The 16,593-nt window shown below is 35.4% G+C and overlaps 2 protein-coding genes across 12 annotated transcripts in view; one reads left to right on the top strand and one right to left on the bottom strand.

Moving 5' to 3' along the window:
- Nucleotides 1-3,019: 3,019 nt before the first annotated feature.
- dnaaf4 (dynein axonemal assembly factor 4) lies at nucleotides 3,020-16,562 on the top strand. Of its 7 annotated transcripts, none has more exons than XM_044125864.1 (12): nucleotides 3,020-3,108; nucleotides 3,308-3,379; nucleotides 4,454-4,599; nucleotides 5,802-5,949; nucleotides 6,065-6,198; nucleotides 6,500-6,701; nucleotides 6,780-6,922; nucleotides 7,324-7,433; nucleotides 7,817-7,970; nucleotides 8,615-8,720; nucleotides 9,120-9,281; nucleotides 16,502-16,562. In XM_044125864.1, the coding sequence occupies exons 3-11, from the start codon at nucleotides 4,477-4,479 to the stop codon at nucleotides 9,236-9,238; spliced, it is 1,239 nt and encodes a 412-aa protein (XP_043981799.1). In that variant the 5' UTR covers nucleotides 3,020-3,108; nucleotides 3,308-3,379; nucleotides 4,454-4,476; the 3' UTR covers nucleotides 9,239-9,281; nucleotides 16,502-16,562. The 7 variants fall into 7 exon arrangements, with proteins under 7 accessions (XP_043981799.1, XP_043981796.1, XP_043981800.1 ...); XM_044125861.1 differs by lacking the exon at nucleotides 16,502-16,562 and adding an exon at nucleotides 11,600-11,729; XM_044125865.1 differs by lacking the exon at nucleotides 16,502-16,562 and adding an exon at nucleotides 10,640-10,654.
- LOC122836148 (homeobox protein DBX1-B-like) overlaps nucleotides 10,229-16,593 on the bottom strand; it is a 39,539-nt gene continuing 33,174 nt past the window's right edge. For all 5 annotated transcript variants that reach the window (XM_044125869.1, XM_044125871.1, XM_044125868.1 and 2 more), the window contains 2 exons: nucleotides 11,524-11,738; nucleotides 10,229-10,885 (listed from right to left, as the gene is read on the bottom strand). In XM_044125869.1, coding sequence (XP_043981804.1) covers nucleotides 10,592-10,885; nucleotides 11,524-11,738 — 509 coding nt within the window. In that variant the 3' untranslated portion in view covers nucleotides 10,229-10,591. The remainder of the gene's footprint in view (nucleotides 10,886-11,523; nucleotides 11,739-16,593) is intronic.

Below are 16,593 nucleotides of genomic sequence, written 5' to 3'. Positions count from 1 at the left end.
ACCAACAAAAAGAGTTAGATAATCAATAGAAGAAATCTACTTTCCATTTTGAGTTTACAGCATCAGTATTTCAAAAGAAGTGAATGTGAAACGGAAGAAACTGAAACACAGTTTTAAACTTTTCTATTTGTTATTGAGTAAATTTCCACCAGTTTGTATAATCAGATTTTATCTCATGGGTTGGACTTTAACAGGTGGGCAATTTCCCATCATCCTTTTATTTTATGAATATCATTTTATGGTTTTGAAGCAGTAAAGCAGAGTCACAATGAGCAGGTAGAAGAAAGGTTAATCCTTTTACTTAAGATCTCCAGTCATCCTATGGCCAAAAGTGACTGAAGAAGAACCAGAATGTAAAGGAAATTATCTCCCTTTAAGGGTTTAGTTTAATTATTTATGTTCATTTATGTTACAAACCAATTAAATTACTGTGCAATAATGAAACAGTAGGTTTCAAAATTTTCTTCTTCACAAAGTTGACATTATCAAGCAATATTTACCACTGATTGAACATAAAAAGCAGTTTTGAAATAATTTATTTAATTAGGGGAAAGGTATGCAAACCAAATAGTAAACAGCTTTCTGAATTTTTGACTTCTTTTAATTTTAGTTACTAAATACACGCCAGATTAGTTCCAGATTTTTAGAATCAAGAAAATGCAGGAATAAAGAATGTTTGAGATATTAATTAGGCAAAGGAATCCAAATTTATTCAACAAAGGGAGGGAAAGAAAGTCCACAAATATAAAATATAAATTTTATTTTGTTTTCCTGTTTGGAAAGAAACAAACCTCAATGATAACTGGGTTTTTCATCCAGCTTGACAATTTGTTGCAGTTAAATTCTGTTCATTCTCAATCATAACAGTGAAAGGTCATGACATTTAGTTGCTAAGTAAAAAATATTTCATTTTATCTAAACATTAATTTAAGTTTGTAATTTATTCAGTTTAATTCTTGTTTTATACAACTTTTCAGGTTCTTTGTTCTTTGTGCTTGAAGAGAACAAAGACAGAAAACACTAAGAAAATCAGGGGACCAAATAAACAGCCTTGAGGTGCTCCAGTGCTTGTTTTACTAAACCTTTGATGAACTGGATTATCAAATCAGCATCCATAATTCATTAGTTTTGGCTTCTGCTATTAACTTTGAGTTCTCCTGCTTGTTTTTGTCTTACATAACAACATACAATCATATCACTAGTAAACATCAAGTTACCTTAAATTGGGCAAACTTTGGGAATAACAAGCTAAAGCCAAACACACAGGCTTGAGGTACACCAAGCCTAATATTATGTTTAAGAAAATGATGATCTGTGCAAATATATTTCGATCCTTACAACCACTTTATGAGAAAACTTAAAAAAGATGTTGTAAACTATATTCTTTTGCAAAGATATTGCTCCAAAATATCTTTGGAGCAATTAAAGAATTATTTCACAGAAATTGTGAAATAATTTCTGTGAAATTATTTCACAATTTCAATCTGTAGAGACTCAGACAGACAAAGGGTAACCATTAGAAAAGTTTAATGACAATATGATTTAAATCTTTGGCGCCTGGGCCCCGGCTAAGGACATTGATCATCGCAAACTTTGCGATGGGCTTGGATGAGCATTCCGTATGCTGAGAGGAACGTCATCCCCCCGGGACCCGGCACTGGTGGTGGAGGCGATGAAGGATGTGGCCTGATGCTGAGCGAGTGGAGGTGAAGGGGTGGAGGTGGGTTGAGCTCTGCAGGAAAGCGCACAACGCCATGGATGGCTGTCCTTATCAGCTGGGGCTTGGACGGTGATTGGACGTGACGAGTCTTTGACCGGCGTTGAGCAATCAACGGTGATGAGCCGGAAGTTCCGGCTGGATGATGCAGGAGGGGCTAAAAGAGTCTTCCAGCTTGAATTTACGCCTAGGCTTCATTTCACAGAATTGTGAAATATTCTGTTAATGTTTCAGTCAGATTGTTCTGGATTTTTTTGTGACAGGAACAATATAGAAAAATTAATAAAAATTTAACAAGATGACACTAAGGACATCTTGTTAAAACCAAAGATAATAACAAACACAATGTCCCCTAAACTTAACTACAACTAATATTTTACACACTTCCCTATATATATCCCAGTTTTACCAAAATTTCCACCTCTTTTATAACTGGTCTCTTCTTTATTTCACGTGAAGTTTTTCTCACGTCACATGACTCTCCTTTCAGACAGGGAAAATTATGAGGTCATGTAAAGCACAACATGTTCGATTTCCATGTATTTATTGGAAACCAAGGTTGAATATTTTTCAGTTATGATCACGATAAATGTCAGTGAGCGAGTCTGAAGGCAGAGGTTTCACAAGCGACCGTTTATGTGATTATGCTGCTGCTTATATCTTGCTTTATCTCTCATGAAGGTTTTTATGACAACCCAAGCCAAAGATGAAAGAGCTGAGATTGAGTATAGACATAAGATCAGATTACAGTATTAGAAAGATAAGTGTTTGTCATGTGAAGAAAAATAAAGCACAAAATTCAAATTTGCAACAAAGTGTCAGTTTTTGCTGTAATAACAAGATTTGTTTAGCTTTTCTAGCTCAATATTTTAAAAGTAAAAATACCAAAATATGCTTCAGCTTGGTGACACTCCAAAAGGTAGCAAGAAATAACAACTTGATCCAAACAAAATACCATTTTGTTTGTATTGTGGCGTATACAATGTATATATTTCACACCCGAATGTATACTCTTATTGTGAAGGGGAGAAAGTGAGGTGAGAAAACACCAACAGTTGTATTACATTTTATTTCTGGTTTGCATTGGAAGACATTGAGAATAAAACAAGACTCAAATCATAATATGTAATCAATCATATTTGCATCTTTTTTGTAACAGGGTTTTATTTTAACAGAATTATAGATGGGAAGTTTGTCAAAATGTGTTTATTTATTCTTCAAATTCATTTTGTTTAGTCAAGAAGTTGTTTCTCCAGACATTAATTTGTGCTTTAAGTTTTGTTATGCTGCTCTTGACAGTTGGTGGTTACCGTAGCAACCAGTAACTGACAGTTTGCCCCCCTTCTTCTGTTGTCCTCTGTTTTAGGATCAGCTCTATGTTTTCTTTACAAGTACTATATTTTAGTATATATTTTAGAAAAATTTAATCATGCAGTGTTTCATGAGTAATATTTGCCATGCTTGGTATATGTTTTTAACTGTTATTATTAATGTTGTGTATTTTACCCATGTTTAATTTTAGAACTGTTTACTGCTGTCAACTGCTAATTGGGAGTTTGTTTTGGGTTATTTATTGTATTTTATTTAAAGTATAGGGACAGAAGCTGCTGGACTCATACGTAAACCGTATACTTTAATTACTGAGGTGTAGGCTGAAAGTTGGTAAGTTTAATTTATTATCTTTATGTCTGTATTTGACCCTTAGTTTTCATTTACAAACCGTATTTAGACACTTACGGCCAGAAGTTTATGACTTTTGAGTTTCGCAGTGTTTTAAACCATCCTGCACCATCCTGATAAGCATACACAGTGCTCTTTACTCCCAGAGGAGTCAATAAAGATAAAAAAGTGATGGTAAATTGGATAAAAAGGGCATGAACCCAGAATAAATTCCCAAACTCGCATCAGTTGAGAAATGCTCAACTGTTTGAACACACTGATCTAATTCTGCAGAAACCACCACACCCATAAGTATGGGCAGAAATTTAGGGTGTACTTTCATCTTAATAACATAGATTTCAGAAAAAATGCAAAATGTTTCATCTTAAGCTCATTATACATCACATAAATCTGCCAAAGAATTTTGAGTTAAAATTTTAGATATCCATTAATGTATTTATTTATTTTAATTTCTTTGGCTTACCCTTTAAATATCAAAAATACTATATTTCAATTTGACTTCTGCTTATTTATTTATTTATTCATTTATTTATTTCTCTGTAGTCTCTTCTCTTTATCCACTTCTCTGTAATTCCTTGACATTTATCTCTTTATGTTGTATTGCTTTCCACCAACTAAAAATCGTTTTCTCACAGGCCTCTGAGTTTTTGTCTTTTATTGGCTCTCTGATGAATATAAAAAAAAAATCAGGAGCATTTTGACAAAAGATATTAATGAAAATAATTAAAAAGAGCTGGAAAAATATATTTTAACAGCCAAATTCTTGCTAGAGGTAATTTTAGATATCCAGTAAAGATTATTTTAGGTTTTGTATTTAACACCAGAGGCTGAGACCTAAAATAACCCCTGTTTTTATGGTTTTCAACGTTATGGCGTCTGGATAACAGGCGTTATAAATTAGTAAAGCGGTGAAATTTCCAACGCTCGCTAACGCAACACGCTGTTTTTCTTTTGTCGCTATAGCAACAGAACACAGGGAAACGCAGGGATACTCTGTGGCCCAGAATTTTATGAAAAGGTGAAATTTGATAACAACATTGCTGTTTTTATCAACAGCACCGACACGCGGTTAGGCTGACATGCCACTGCACGTGACCGACTACACGTGGACCCAGACGGACTCCACGGTCCACATCAGCGTGCCTTTAAAGGGAGCGACGGCTGCTGGAGTGGACATCGTGTCAACGGAGGATTATCTAAAGGTGAAGGGTCAAAGGGCTCATACTACTACAACTACTAGAACTACTACTGCTAGTAGTGATAATAGTAATAATAATGGTTCATTGATATATTTTTGGATTGGTAATAAAAGAGATTTAATGTAAACAAACAGAGATTGTAATCGTGGAGACCGAAATGTGTAGAGAGAAGAGTTACCAAAAGAAAACTATTGCAAAATAAGCTATGTATATATTAACAATAATATTAATAACAATAAGTACAGTTTTTTGGTGTATATGAACTTAATTCAATTTAGTTTATGGATATTATGGAGACCCCTAGGGGATATGTAGGAGTTTTTACTTGATTAATTGTATTAATTGGACTTGATTAATTGTATTTGTGCTATACTCACATATGATGCACTACTCACTGTGAGTAACTTCACTGAATGAAGAATAAGCTTGCTTTGACCAAAAATTCACCAGCAGCTGCAGTTTGTGTTAACATTTCAGAAGTTTCATGCTGAGAGACATTGATGTGGAAAATTTTGATTTTCCTGATTTTGTAATTTTCTCATCATGTTACAGTATTTATTTTCATTTTGATAGTTTATAACGCTAAAATTTCCACCTAACTTAAAATTTTTGGTTTTCCTATGATGTAATTTTTAAATATTAAATGATTGATATTTACTTTTTCACTCTTATTTGAGTACCATAATTTCTTAGATGGGACATGAATACATGGAAAACGTTTATGTATTATACAGAAAAAGAGTTTTTAAAACTTTATGTGGCTCGTTCTCTATAAATCACCTACCAGGTACAGAGGAAAAACCATGAATCCCAGTCTTCCCAATACCTAATTATGGTTATTTCACAAGACACTTTAAGTTATACTTTGCTGTTCAGAAGTTATAAATCTGACTTAAATCATCTCTTAAATCTCCAGAAGTTAAGAATATAAATAGTAACTCAGTACATCTACAGAAAAATGCATTTAGAAATGTGTTTAGAAAGTCAAGACATATTTTACACAAAGATTAAAGATTAGTGGTGAGGAGATAAAATGATCTGCTGAAGGAAACATTTTTCAAATTTAATAAAACTGCAGTTTTTCTTCTGGCTTTTTGTTGAAATATTTGATCAGTTTGATAAATGAAAACATGGCAACATGTTTCCTGTTTTGTAGCTGTAAATACGGATCCATCCATCTGGCTCCTTGTTCTCATCCTCCCCAGGTCCATTTTCCTCCCTTCCTGTTTGAGGCCTTCCTGTTCGAACCCGTCGATGACGACCGGAGCTCGGCGAAAGTCGGAAACGGCGTCGCTGTTTTCACTTTACCAAAAAAGACTCACAAAGTCTGGGAGCATCTGATGATAACCACAGGTCAGATTTTTCCAAATTATTCCTAAACTAGAATAAAAGATCTGAATTGAATGTGTTTTATTCACCAGCAGAGGTATAAATGCTGTATAATAAATAAAGTTATCATGTGTTTTAGATGATAAAGAAACAAAGAAGGAGATCAGAGCGAGAGCTTTACTGACACAGGAGCAGAAACTTTCTGCAGAGTTGAAACAAAAAGCTGAGAAACGGCAAGCAGAGAAGAAATATGCTCTGGAGACGATGATGAAGGTAAAAAAAAACACATTTAGGGCGTCAAAAACATCAGGAATTGTGTTTATTTACTGGAAACCTGCACTTAAAAAGAGAATGCAGCTCAAACCAAAAAAAAGACTTAACTGGTCACAAGTAATTTAATTTAATTTATCAAACTTACTTTATTTACATTTGTTTGCCTTGATAACTTAAACTTAAAAAAATTATATGGATAAGCTTGATTTGATTTTCAGTGAAGAATAATTTTTTTTAAGTTGCAGCTGCATTCTCTTTTTTACAGTGTGATGTTTAGTGACTTAAAATGACTTTAAATCAGCTGGAGAAGGAGGAAAGAGACAGAATCCAGCAGATGAAGAACGCAGAGCGAGAGAAAACGACGGCGGAGCTGGCAGCGTGGCAGCTGAGACAAAAACAGGAAGCAGAGAAAGCCCAACAGAACCAGAACCGTCAAATCCAACAGAACCCAGACACAAAGACACCTGGAAGCAGACAAACGAATATCAGGAAGGACAAACAAGGTGAGACCCTTCCTGCTGATCAAACGCCTCCTCCTGATCCATAAAGTCAGATTCAATGGAAAATCTTCCTGCTTGTAGTTCACAGCAATGCAGAGAAGAAGAAGAAGAAGATCCGAGCCCAGCTGCCTCCTCCCAGAACCTGCGGAAACATTCCAGTAACGTTCACCCCTCGAGTTTTCCCGACAGCGCTCCGAGAGTCACGGGTTCCCGAAGAGGAAGAGGTGAGTCTGTGATGCTCCACGTTTCCCTGGAAAACGGTTAGAATCCAAACATTCCTGCTACATTTTCCACAAAATGTTTGTTTCCTACTTTGTGATGTTCCCACTTGTTCTCCAACACTTAAAACAGGCCAGCAGTGAAATGTCTTTCACTGCAAAAACATAACATATCACCAAGTATTTTTGGTTTAGTTTCTAATGCAAATATCTTAGTACACTTGAAGTAAGACAAAACTAACTTGCAAGTAACTTTTCAGCAAGATATAGAGGCTTGTTTTAAGTCAATCATTTCTTAATATTGATAATAAAAAAAGCTTTCCTCAATCTCTGACTCAGCTTTTAGGAGCTTTAACTTTTGTGATTGTCTGGAGCATAAAAAGTAATTAAGTTTTGTTTCTGAACAGTGGCTGAAGAAGCAGGCTGAGGCGAGGCGAGCGATGAGTTCAGAGCTGGAGGAGCTGGAGGACCTGAGAGAGGAGGAGAGGAACCCCGACTGGCTGAAGCAGAAGGGCGAGTGAGTAGAAGCCTTACAAATGAGCGCAAAACTTTGATAATTTTCCACTAACATTGAAAAAACACAATTTTGCTATTGCCTGTTTCCATTAAATAAGAAACGCAATAAAAATCACATGAATAAGTTTGTTCACATGATAAGTCATCAAAAAACATCATCCTCCTGCCACTTCCTGTTGTCTTTTTCATCATTTCCAGCAGTAGTAACATCCGGTTGTTGACCACATGACTCGTGTGATGCGAAAAAGTGTTTTCATTGCATTTTGCAAAATATGCTAATTTTGATACGACCAAAACAATTTCAGTTTGTACAATCATAAGATCAATGGAAACGCAGCTGGTGAAATCAGATCAGATCTAGTAAACTAACTCTCTCCTCTTCAGCAAGTGTTTCTCAAACGGAGACTACGTGGGAGCGGTGAATGCGTACACTCTGGGGATCCGCCTCAACAGGAAGTTGCCTGCTCTCTACTCAAACAGAGCAGCGTGTCACCTGAAGCTCAGGAATCTGCACAAAGCCGTCGAGGACTCCTCCAAGGTTTGTTTGATCATGATGGGGTTTTTTAGACCTCTACGTAGGGCTGGACAATAAATCAATAACAGTGCATATCTCCAAAGGCACATAATCAATATTAATAGCTAATACAAGTGATAGAAAGTTCAATACTTTAACTGAACTTTGATCCAGAACTGCACAGCACTCTGATTGATGTAGGCAAAGAAAAAAACATTCATGAACAGTTATGCTAGGTTGGTGGAATCAACTAACTCACTCCCTCTTTGGTTACCTAGCAACTCACTCCCTCTTTGGTTACCCAGCAACTCACTCCCTCTTTGGTTACCTACCAACAACTTGTTGAGAACTTGCGCATCAGTTTAAGGTTTCCCCACCGTGCATCATAACTGCTTAAAAATAAAAAATAAAACAATGACATGGAGTGAAAACTGTGGATAAAACAGGAAATGTCACTTTGCCACTTTGACAGTAATTCCAATATTTAAAACAAGAAACAAATCAATAATTTCCGATATGTACCGTTTATATAGTGATAAGTTTTTCAGTCTTATCATCCGGTTCTAGGTTGATCTTTTCACATTTTGATGTCAGAGGTTTTTTGGGGGTTTTTTCTGTAAGCTTGTGCAGCTTCAGATGCCAAATTTCACCCTGAATTCTGTCTGCAGGCTCTGGACCTGTTGACCCCGGCCGTTTCTGACAACGCTGCAGCCAGAGTCCGAGCCAGAGTCCGCCGAGGATCCGCATTCTGCCAGCTGGAGCTCTACGCTGAAGGTCCGTAAAGGTTTAAACACCTTCACAGTACCTTACAAAAGTATTCACCACCCATTTTCTGTGCATTTTTCCACATTACACTGCAAAAACACAAAATCTTACCAAGTATTTTTTTTTTATCTTGTTTCCAGTGCAAACATTTCAGTACTCTTGAAATAAGACAAAACTAACTTACAAGTAGCTTTTCATCAAGATATAGGAGCTTGTTTCACTGGTAGATTATATTGATCAATATTGTCATCAATTATGCACCACTTTGGGTTGGTTTATCATATGAAATCCAAATAAAACACATCTTAAGCTATATCAATACATTTGATGGCACTGCGAATATTATTTCTCTTTTTTTACTGGCGATGCAGAAAACAGGTGATCAGCTGATCAATCTGTTGTTTTCAGGACTACAAGACTATGAAGCAGCTCTGAAGATCGAGCCCAACAATGAGGCGCTGCAGAGGGACGCCCAGATAATCCGAGACATAATCCAAGGTTCTGCTGGACAAAATGGGACGCAGTGAGACACAAAGACACGAGTCAAACTCACCTGGAACAGAGAGACAGGTGATATATGTAGATTAACTAATGCTTTAAAACACAACTGGAGCATCAAAGGATTTATTCTTAACTAAAATTATTTCATTTGTTGTTTTCTTAAAGACTTCAGTGACAGAATAAACTTTTTAATAATTATTTGTACCTTATTAAAGGATGTTTGATGTTTAGTTAGTTTATTTTATTTATACTCAGTCTGTAAATGTTTTTTCTTCTTCTAACATTAAAGCAAAAATATTTAAGACTTCAGAAGAACTGGTTAAATTGGTTGAGATAAAAATATTCCTTAAATCAAATGTTTGTGCTGGTGCTCAGAGTGTGTTCTTAGTGACTCAGGAAAATGCAACCTTTAAAATCCAAATAGTCCTTTTTGCCCTCAGTTCAGCTAAATAAAAACTTGTTTAGAGCCACAAATGTTACACGAACTTTCAGAAAAATACTTGTAATTGTTGATGAATATCATATGAAGGAAACATATTACCATACTTGTTCTACTTTTAGTTAAAAAATATCAAAAGATGGATGGATAAAAATAAAATATTTTAAAGAAGCACAAACTTCTTAATCCAACAAGGAGAAAAATGTATCTAAAAAAAATAACAGGTAATTTTTAGTCTCATTCTGTTGTGGAAATCCAATTTTTTTTAAAACCCCAGAAAACTGCTAAATTCTTTATCCATTCTTTATTTTTTATTTTTTTTGTCAGAGTTTATTAACAGGAAGGTCCAGAGAACCGCAGGTTGCAGATCCCTGGTTTAGCTCGATGTGTAAGTTTGTTATTTCTGGTCCTTGTGCGCCCTCATGTGGCGAACATCACCAATTACATCCTCGGGCAACGCATCTGGGTGAAACTGATCCTACTCACAGCTGATCCAAAAATATTGTTAAAATTTAATGTTTACTAAACATATTATGAAAAATTTAACCCTTTATGGAAAGACGGTATAAGAGAAAACTCGGGTTTTTAAGAAAACTCATGCTTATCACTTAATGATTGATAAAATCAATCAACTTTATATTAATTCATTAATGAATAACTTGCATCTAATTAGCTAAGACCAATGTGACCTCAGCTGAATACACCAATAAACACACAAAGGAGAGTTTTTTAAAATTTATTTTAACAAAAATATGAAAAAATGCAATACATTTTGCAACCTTAAGTTTGAAACTTTCCAATCTACAAATATTAAATCTAGAGCAGCACAGTGAACTTTATTTAGCTGCCAATAAACAGCTCTGTACAGAAACACGGTGAGTAAATACAGATATATACACAGCAGATTCAGGCACTTTGGAGCTTCTGACGTCACTCCTCTTTACGAAACCGTGATTTCTTCACCGTCGGACTCTGACTGTTTGCTCAGATCTGATGGAGAGGATGGGCTCCTGTGATGAAGGTGATGATGATGATGGTGGTGGGGATGCGACTCCTGGCTGTCGGCTGCAGTTCGGGTCAGCCGCTTGCAGAAGGTGCTGCCCACGTCAGTGAGATCCGGGTGGGGGTTGGTTTTGGTGGGGAGGGTCTGCTGGCGGCAGCCGCCCGTCGACAGCAACTCGCGCTCCTTGGAGTTCCTCCACTTCATCCTGCGGTTCTGAAACCAGATCTTCACCTGCGAAGAGCACAAACAGCGAGGCAGCGTTGGTTAGAAAAGACGCCATCTTTAATTTCTACACATTATTTAATAAAAAGTGCTGCTGATCAAACGTATTGATTAACGAGACTTTGGGTTGTTTGCTGACCGTCAATCTTGGGAAATATTTAAGGTGGACGCAACATTTCCAAGAAAGGGAAAAGGTTGGCTAATTAACTCAGAGGTCAAAGAGACAATAATCAGAAAAATGACCAAAAACCTACAAGGATGGATGGATGGATGAAAAGATGGATGGTTGGTTGTTTTAATGGATGGATGGATTTGTTGTCTTTCAGATATGTTCCTTTTGAGAATCTTCTGACTAGAATCACGTTTTAACCAGAAAATGGTGACAAATTTTCCTTTGTTGTTAAATAACAACTGAATTACAAACTTTAACTGATTAATTTGAATATTTTAAACAATCCACTTATATTAGACCTAAAAAAAACTTTTAAATTTGAAGAATTGTTAAGTTTTCCATCCCATAAATTTCAAAATCTATTTAAAAAAAACCGCATTACATAAAAGATCCAGTAGAGGGCAGCAAACCTGCACTTCGCCCTCACTGACTGCGGCAGATTATTATTCACTTCCTAAACTGGTCCCAGTCGTACCTGTGAGTCCTTCAGCCCCAGTTTACTGGCCAGTTTCTTCCTGTCTGGTTTGCTGATGTACTTCTGTTTCTGGAAGGTTCTCTCCAGCGCCTTCCTCTGGAGGTCCGAGAACACGGCCCGCCGCAGCATGCCCCTCCTGGGCTTCCCCCGGGGGGCCAGAGGCCAAGAAAACGTTCCTGGGACTGGAACCACAGAAGAAGAGGAAGAGGAGGCGGCTGCAGGAACAGAGAAGAAGAACAAGATCCCTTATCAATGGAATATGCACTCACCAATGAAATATGGGATATATATATATATATATTTTTTTTTATGTGAAAATATATATAAATTTTCTTTTTGGTGCCCAGAAATTGTATTCGAGTAAGAGTAGCACTACTTCAACATATTTTATTCAAGGAAAAGTAAAAAGTAGCGACCCAAGAAGAGTGAAAAAGTATTTGTTAAAAAGTCTACTCAAGTATTAACTGATCAAATTATCAATCATTTAATCTATAAAAATTACATCATCAGATTAACTAAAATGTAAAGTTAAGTAGAAATTTTGGTATTTTTAGGACCAACATGACAATAATTCATATAACAGAAAATATCAAAATCAGCCTAAAAAAAAGTTTCCAAATCAGTTTCTCTCAATAAAAGCTTAGGAAACTTTAACAAAAAGTGCAGGTGTGTGTATGATTCTGTTGAATTTTTGTTTAAAGCATGTTTGTTTCTCATTTAGTGGGTAGAAAAGCCGTAAATTTAACTCAATTAATAATAGAAATACATCATAAGTTGACTGAAGTAAAAGTCAAAATGACAGCGTAGTAAAAGCATTCATTATAGTAATTTTTTTCTAGTAAGTTACTTAAGTAAATGAGTAAATATTACTACTCGACTCTGCCCGTACGTGAGAAACAGAGATGCAGATTTAGCGTGAGGTCTTGTGAACTTTGTCGCTTGATTATCCTCCACGTTTGTCGGCGTTGTGAGCCTCTTCTTGTCCCCGTAATGAGCACACAGGCTCCCCGATGCTCCTCATAATATCCCCGTTCTGCCTCAAATCTGACGCTTGAAGAGCCCAATTTGTCCGGCGCTGGAAACACAGCCGATGCTAATGAGACGGGCCCTCCAAAGAGCGGCTCACACAGCCTCTAATGAAGCATGAAGAGGGGGGAGTGCAGGTTGTATAGGCTGCAAATGCACAGAGAAAGCTGATTGTGTTGTAATGAATTGAGTGGAAAAGGCCGTCGACAGGCCGGTATATTACAGGCACATTAAAGGCAGAGCTGTCAGAGTCTTCGCTGCTTCGCAAACCCGCATGAGTATCATCACATGTTAGCAGCAAAAAGCCGGAAGAAAATGTTTGATTCCTTTAAATTATTCTTTTACATTTTCCCCCCAGATACTCTGCATTGATGGATTAGAAATTAATTGATTAAATCGATTCAAATTAATATAAATGGAAGAAGTTACGTTAAAACAGGATGTGCTAAAATGGAAGTTTTGCTAGCACGTTTATATAAAAACGGAAGTAACGCTAAAACAGAATTGATGCTAAAACGGAAGACGTGCTACAATGAAAATTATTCTACAGCAGAATTTATTCTAAAACAGAAGTGGCGCTAACCAGAATATATGCTAAAATGGAAATTGTGCTAGCACGTTTATGTAAAAACAGAAATGATGCTAAAATGGAAGTTATGCTAGCATATTTATCAAGAATTCCATGTTATGCTAAGATGTTATTTATACAAAAAGGAAATTATGCTAATACAAAATTCATGCTAAAACAGAAGTGGTGTTAAAACATTGGACATGCTAAAAATAAATTTAGACAAAAACAGAAATGATGCCAAAACAGAATTTATTCTACAGTAGAAATGCTGCTAAAACAGCAGGTATGCTAAAGCAGAATTAATTTTCAAACAGAATTTATGTTAAAAAATAACTAATGCTAAAAGAGAGGCTATGCTAAAATGGAAGTTATGCTAGCAATTTTATGGCACATTCGATTTTAAGTTATTAGCTTTAATTTGGCATGTCACAAATCAAAGTGAGTTGAATAAAAGTTAACTTTTACCTTTGCATATTCCAAATAAAAGGTGGGTAAAATGTAGAAGTTTGTGTTTGGTTGATTATTATTATTTTTAATTCTTCATGGCATTAAATCTTAACGCTGTTGGAAAATTTGGTTATCCCCCTAAATGTTGCTACAATTGTAGGTAAAATGCATTTGTGGGTTGACTATTTTGAATCTAAAATATTTTAAATAAAATTCAGCCTGAGAAACTCAAATACTTGTGTTCAAAATGTGGCCAGGGGGCCATCTATGGCCCTTGGAGTGATTTATTCTGGGCCCCAACTGCAATTGAAGAATGATACAAATTTATTTATTAGACTTTTTGTTTTTAATCAAGGTAAAATTATTATGGACAACATTTTACAGGTGTATTTCTTCAATAGCTCAGAGGGGATTGATCTTTAAAGGGAAACAACCAAATACTTGATTCCTTACTTCCTTGGTTCTGACACTGAGACAGCAGTACAATTGTTTAACTTGGAACTCTAAAATAAGATTATGTACATATTTAGGCAGGAATTATTCAGATGAGAAATTGTAAATAATCTAAAAATATAGAGAAAACTGATAGATTAAAAAATAGCTGAACTTGAATTTTAGACTTAATTCACTGGAAACCCAGAACTGTTCTTGTGCTTGTTTGTAAAAGTGTGTGTCTACGTGTGTGTGTGTGTGTGTGTGGCTCTGCCTCCGATTGGTCACGGAGCCGGATGCTTTGTGGGCCGGCGGAGGGGGTTTGGTGGGAAAACGGCGGAGATCCTGAGCTGGGAAGATACCCGCCTCACATTTAGGGCCATGACAAACGCCACTGATATGTTCAGAGCGGAACAAACTGGACTAATTTGTAGATTAGGAGAACTGGTGCTAATGTCAGCAGTCAGTGTTGTGGCTAAAGAGGCGTTCAGACCAAACAAACCGATTCAGAGCCATGGATTAATGTTTCTCACTGGGATGATAATCGTATTTAGACTCACTATCTGTGTTTGATGAAATTAGTGTTTATTTCCTCTTAATGATACTTTATGTTTTAATGCCTTGGACAGAAAATGGTCTAATGGCTCTGATTGGCTATGAACAACCAATCAGAGCTTCGGCGACAGTTCAGGGTGAAACCAAAACGGTTCAGAAAACTTTAGCTATTGGATGAAAGAGTGAAACACAAACAGACTGGGAGGACTGGGAAAACTGGGACAGAAGTTCTGCCAGTAACTTTAAACTGGTGCTGAACTGGTTTGAAAAGAGGTGAATGATTCATTCATCTGTTTGTTCATCCATTCATTCATTCATCTGGTTGTTCATCCATCCATCAGCTGGTGAAAATCTTGTGTATTTTGACCTGGGGAAAGAAACTGAAGAGATGAGGAACTGAGAACCTCTACTAATGAATGAATGAATGAATGAATGTAAACTTTTTATTTTCCATCTTCCAGCTCTAAAGTTTTAATTCACCTTGAATGTTCTTATAATCAAATGGTGAAGCTAAAGAAGAAACTTATTTAAAATTAAAGTTTTCTTCCTAAAACAGCAGGAAAATCTGCGACTCAAACTTTTTGACTCCTGTTGGCAAAATGTATAAATATTTCCACAGCAATTGATAAAAAATAAACATACATTTGCTTAAAAAAGAAACATTAACTGAAGACATACTGGTGTTTCCATGGAGAGCAGGATTCACTGAGAAATTAATCCTATCAAAATCCTCTTTTGTCGGTCTCAGGTTTCACTTTAAAATTTGTGCAAAGCTTAAAATTTTTCACATTTTCTTAATATACTGTAACAAATTTACTTTACAGATGAAAATTAAATCTTTTGAGTTTCCAGATGCTCCAAAAATTTTAAATAAACTTCAGGAAAACGGCAGATCTGCTAAAACTCTGGCTGCACCTTTTATTTTACTGTAGCTTATTAATTAGGTTTTAACATAAATTAAATTGGTGATGCAGTTTCACATCATAAATGTGTCTTTTTACAGGATGATGCACAGATGGGTTACAAAAATGTTCAGATAGCATAAGATTGATCACAAATGTTCCAGAAATTTTCATTTCAACCTTATGAATGTGAAGCTATTCTCAATTTATTGTGCTTTGTGTTTTCAGGGAGAAATTAGCTGAAATAAACAACATGCATTCAAATATTTCTATAAATGGTTAAAGTTGAGGAAAGATTAACAGAAAAGGGTTTAAATGTAACATTTACAGTCTTTCTAACTTATTTTTCATTCATTTATTCTGTGTTTTGCACTAATCTGTTCAGTAACAGGTGAATAAAATAAGTGAAACAAAACATTATTGGTTCAATCTGTAATAATCAGTGAATTATTTTGTAGAAATAATTCATTTCTTTCCAAGTTTAATCCAATAATTAAAATTTTCTTGTAATTAAAACAAGAAACCTTCAATATTTTGAGTCGTCAAGCAAAATTATACAAAAGTAAGAGTATCACTACTTCAACATACATTTACGCCAGTAAAAGTAAAACAAATAAAAAGAAATTACTCAAGAGAAAAAAAAGAAGTGTATTTTGGTATTTAAGGACCAAAATGACAACAATTCATACGAGTAACAAAAAATAAGAAACTCAGACGAAAGAAAATGTTTCGAAATCATTTTCCTTCAATAAAAATGTATGAAACTTTACATTTGTGTCTGGTGGGTTTTTAGTTAAAACATGTTTATTTTTCTTTTATTGAGTAAAAAATCCAGAAATACTCAAGTAAGAGTAAAAATACTTCAAAACAAAATTACTCAAGTAAGAGTAAAATATGGTAAAAAAAAATACTCCTAAAAGTACATTAGAAAAAAATAGTTACTCAGGTAAATGTAATAGAGTAAATGTAACTAATTACTACCCAACTCTGTAAAAACTGTGATGGATAAGTCAAACAATAACAGTTTTATTTTTCTGTTTACCAGAATCTGGAGGTTTTTGAGGAAGAAACTAATAAGAAAGATTAAAGTGGATTAGCGGAGAGTTAAATACGATCCTCAGATCTGAAAGAACTCAA

This window comes from Gambusia affinis, linkage group LG08 (assembly GCF_019740435.1).
Source record: "Gambusia affinis linkage group LG08, SWU_Gaff_1.0, whole genome shotgun sequence".
Lineage (NCBI taxonomy): Eukaryota > Metazoa > Chordata > Actinopteri > Cyprinodontiformes > Poeciliidae > Gambusia > Gambusia affinis.
Note: the sequence above shows the minus strand (reverse complement) of the source record. Positions and strands in the feature narration are given on the sequence as shown.

Coding starts and splice junctions, on each gene's coding strand:
- dnaaf4 (XM_044125864.1), top strand. CDS start 4,477: ATGCCACTGCACGTGACCGACTACACGTGGACCCAGACGGACTCCACG. Junction 6,702..6,779: donor TATCAGGAAGGACAAACAAG/GTGAGACCCTTC, acceptor TCCTGCTTGTAG/TTCACAGCAATGCAGAGAAG. Junction 7,971..8,614: donor CCGTCGAGGACTCCTCCAAG/GTTTGTTTGATC, acceptor TTCTGTCTGCAG/GCTCTGGACCTGTTGACCCC.